Genomic DNA, 3,152 nt, shown 5'->3' on the forward strand with positions numbered 1-3,152 from the left:
ATGATAGGTAATGGACATATTCAATGAAAATCCTTGAATCTGATTTAAGAAAAAAAAAGAAAAACTGGGGGTTTTGCTACACAATGATAAGGAAAAGGCTAATTGTAGACCTCTTATAGACATACACACATAAACACACATAATTTGTTTCTGGGTAGTGCTTAAAAATCTTAATTGTACTATTTTTCATTTCCCACCTACCCCTACATTGCATTACACACATTTATGCAAATGTTAATTTTGCATTATGCATATTTCCCAAGAAGCTTATACCTAAAATATGTGTTTAATGTGAATGAGCAGTCAAGCAGCATGAGTTAAATCTGCAGTACCTGTTGGGTCAAGTTGGTTCATGAAGGATCTATGCTAATTTTTAAATGACAATATTTAAATATAAAGCAAAGGTGAAGGGTCTCTGGCTCTGCTCCCAGTTGAAATTGCAGGAGCACAGGTGGCTCCTAATTTGAGATAGTAATTATTCAAAGACAAATTTAAGGAACTCCCCACTCAAACCACTAAGAAGCCATCTTTGAAATTTTGAGCCTCTTGATTGTTGAGAGGTATAATATCATCTGCAAACATCTGGATAGGATGGCAGCTGACTTGAGGGTTCCCCCCTCACCCCCATTTACATCTGAACATTAAAAACAGAAGTTCTTGGTCAAATTCTGTCTTCCTCTATGACATACTTCATGTGCAGTTACATTGAATCTTAGTGCAAAACATCTTCCACACAGTAAGACCACATCAATAAAATGTGCTAACGAATAAATATAATTGTTTTTTCAAACTTAGAAAAAATCTGGTATTACCAATCTGAAGTGGGGATGTCTTTAGACCTCCTGAACCCAAACACCAAAGTTCAGAAGGATAAAAAAAAATGGCTCTGGGTTTAGCTTATCTTGCATTTTCAATTACAATAACATTGTGAAAAAAAACATATAGAGGAAAATAAACAAAACAAAATAAAACTTACTTCCTCCCAAAAACCAGAACCAATAACCAACTAAGTAAATAAACAAGGAAACAAATACAAATAAGCCTAAGACTTGTCCTCTGAAGTCTCTTTGCATTCTGTATGGTGCCTGATGTTTTTGTAACTTATCAGTAACTTAAATGTCATGTCCAGCTCATTTTACCTGTCTTTTTAACTCCTTTACAGAAGTTATGTTCCTCTGCTATACTCTTTTACTCTTTCCTGTCTCTCTCAACATATATCTACACTTCAGATTTAACATACGTGATTGGCACTGAAGTCTGACCATCCAGGTTAAATTAGCCTGCATACAAGTGCTACCCATATTTCTGTGTTGCCCAAGGACATATCAGCGTGGTTCTTTATAAAAAGTGACTTCACTTCAGTCAGTTGTGTCAGCTGTGTGAGAATAAGTCTCTTCTGGAAGGATTTGTAGGAAAAAGATTGGACAATTATCAGTGTTTGAATGCTTGCTTGTGTCCTCACTACAGAGTGATATGGTCTAGTCTGAGCAATGTTTTAACTTGAGCCATAATCCACATTCTAAAGTAAGTAAATCAGCTCAGGAAGAATGTACTTCCAAAAGTGGGTTGGAGGTGTTTGTATGAATGATTGTGAATGGACTAATACCTAAATTAGAACCTAGGTTAACTGTGCAATGAACATATCCTTTAATGACACAGTTTTTTACTATGCTGTTAATATACATATCTAATGTGTATACTTCATCCTTTAGATAACACAGCTGGAATTCTTACAGTTCAAAATGGCTTCAGTAAACAAGAACAGCTTGCTTTCTACTTGCCTATCTTAATTGCGGACAATGGAGCCCCATCACTTACCAGCACAAATACTCTAACTGTCACTGTCTGTGACTGTGATAATGAAGCTAATGCCCTGTTCTGTCAATATGGAGCTTTCATGTATGCCATGGGTCTCAGCACAGAAGCCTTAGTTGCTGTTTTGGCATGTATATTAATACTACTAGGTAAGTAAAAATAAGTCAGATGACTTCAGAATTCTTATATTGTCCCATCACCCTCTCCCATTATAGCTTGATCATATGTTGTATCCAACAAGTGATAGGAAGAAAAAGAATCCAGGTTGTGTGTATTGCTTTGAGTACACATCAACATTGTTTCATTTACAAGAAAAATGATAGTTTTGTATCTGTCAGCTTGAAAACTCAGCTGCAGAGCTGAAAGGTGAAGAACATTCTTGTCTGCTCATCAACAGTCATAAAGATTTGGAAAGCAAACACCTATCTTCAGCACAACTGAAAGTGAAGGCAGAATTTAGCACTGTAGTTGAGATTTAGCTGAAAGTCCTGGTGGAGGTGCACAGCAGAATAATACCATCCCTCCATTCCTCTAATTATTTCCCCAAGTAATTGGCACTTTTAAGCCCTGTTTGAGGATACTACCTTAGCCTCCATAAACTCAAGCACACTTTTGTGTCCAGCATGATAAACATGGTTAGTGAACTTAAAATATTTCTTTCATATTAACATGTTCAAATGTTTGAGAGAGATTTCATATATCTATTGAGATAGATTGGGAGCTAACCCTGTGCACTTGCACCTCAGTGCAGATACAAGTGCATAGTTAAAAGAGCTGCTCACAGTAAATACTGATACCTCTTTTTCTCTGAGTGCAGAAACTATTAGTTTCTGTTACTTCCATGTCCCACTTTGCCCCACAACGGTAGTTTTGCAACAACAGTAGTGTATTGAGCATGTCATCTGTGCATTATGATGACACTGGCACAACATAGCCATTGGTATGCTGTACTATACAATTAAAATAAGGGCAAAATGTCTCTCAGTGGAACTGAGTCACTTAGCTACAATGGGCACATCCCAAAGAGCCTGCGTATGCCTCTTGAGAGGCCGCAAGAGGCATGCTGGGAACAAAAAAGTGTTTCCCTTGCTAAATATTTGCAGCACGGGCTCAAAATTTGACACCTGAAAATACAGATCTGAGGTGGCTGGGGCCACGCTGCACCTCTGGAATGGGGGGGGTTTGTCAGCTGTGGGCCCTGAGTGTCAAAGGCTGCTGCTGCTGCAGGAGCAAGATGTCAGCCCTGCGGGGGGGGGATGGCTGTGGGCCCTGTGGGGGATCTGTGGCCCTGTCAGGGGGGCTGTGGGCCCTGCAGGGGGGTAGTCCATGTGATGTGG

General features: G+C 38.9%; 1 protein-coding gene across 5 annotated transcripts in view; it reads left to right on the plus strand.

Moving 5' to 3' along the window:
* Positions 1-3,152, plus strand: part of CDH19 (cadherin 19) — a 99,036-nt gene that overhangs the window by 85,359 nt on the left and 10,525 nt on the right. For 4 of the 5 annotated variants that reach the window (XM_019524739.1, XM_019524729.1, XM_019524749.1 and 1 more), the window contains one exon: positions 1,713-1,964. The exons of the other annotated variant lie outside the window; for it this stretch is intronic. In XM_019524739.1, coding sequence (XP_019380284.1) covers positions 1,713-1,964 — 252 coding nt within the window. The remainder of the gene's footprint in view (positions 1-1,712; positions 1,965-3,152) is intronic. 5 annotated transcript variants of the gene reach the window in all.

Source organism: Gavialis gangeticus, unplaced genomic scaffold (assembly GCF_001723915.1).
Source record: "Gavialis gangeticus isolate Ggan-Ray unplaced genomic scaffold, GavGan_comp1, whole genome shotgun sequence".
Taxonomy (NCBI): Eukaryota; Metazoa; Chordata; order Crocodylia; family Gavialidae; genus Gavialis; species Gavialis gangeticus.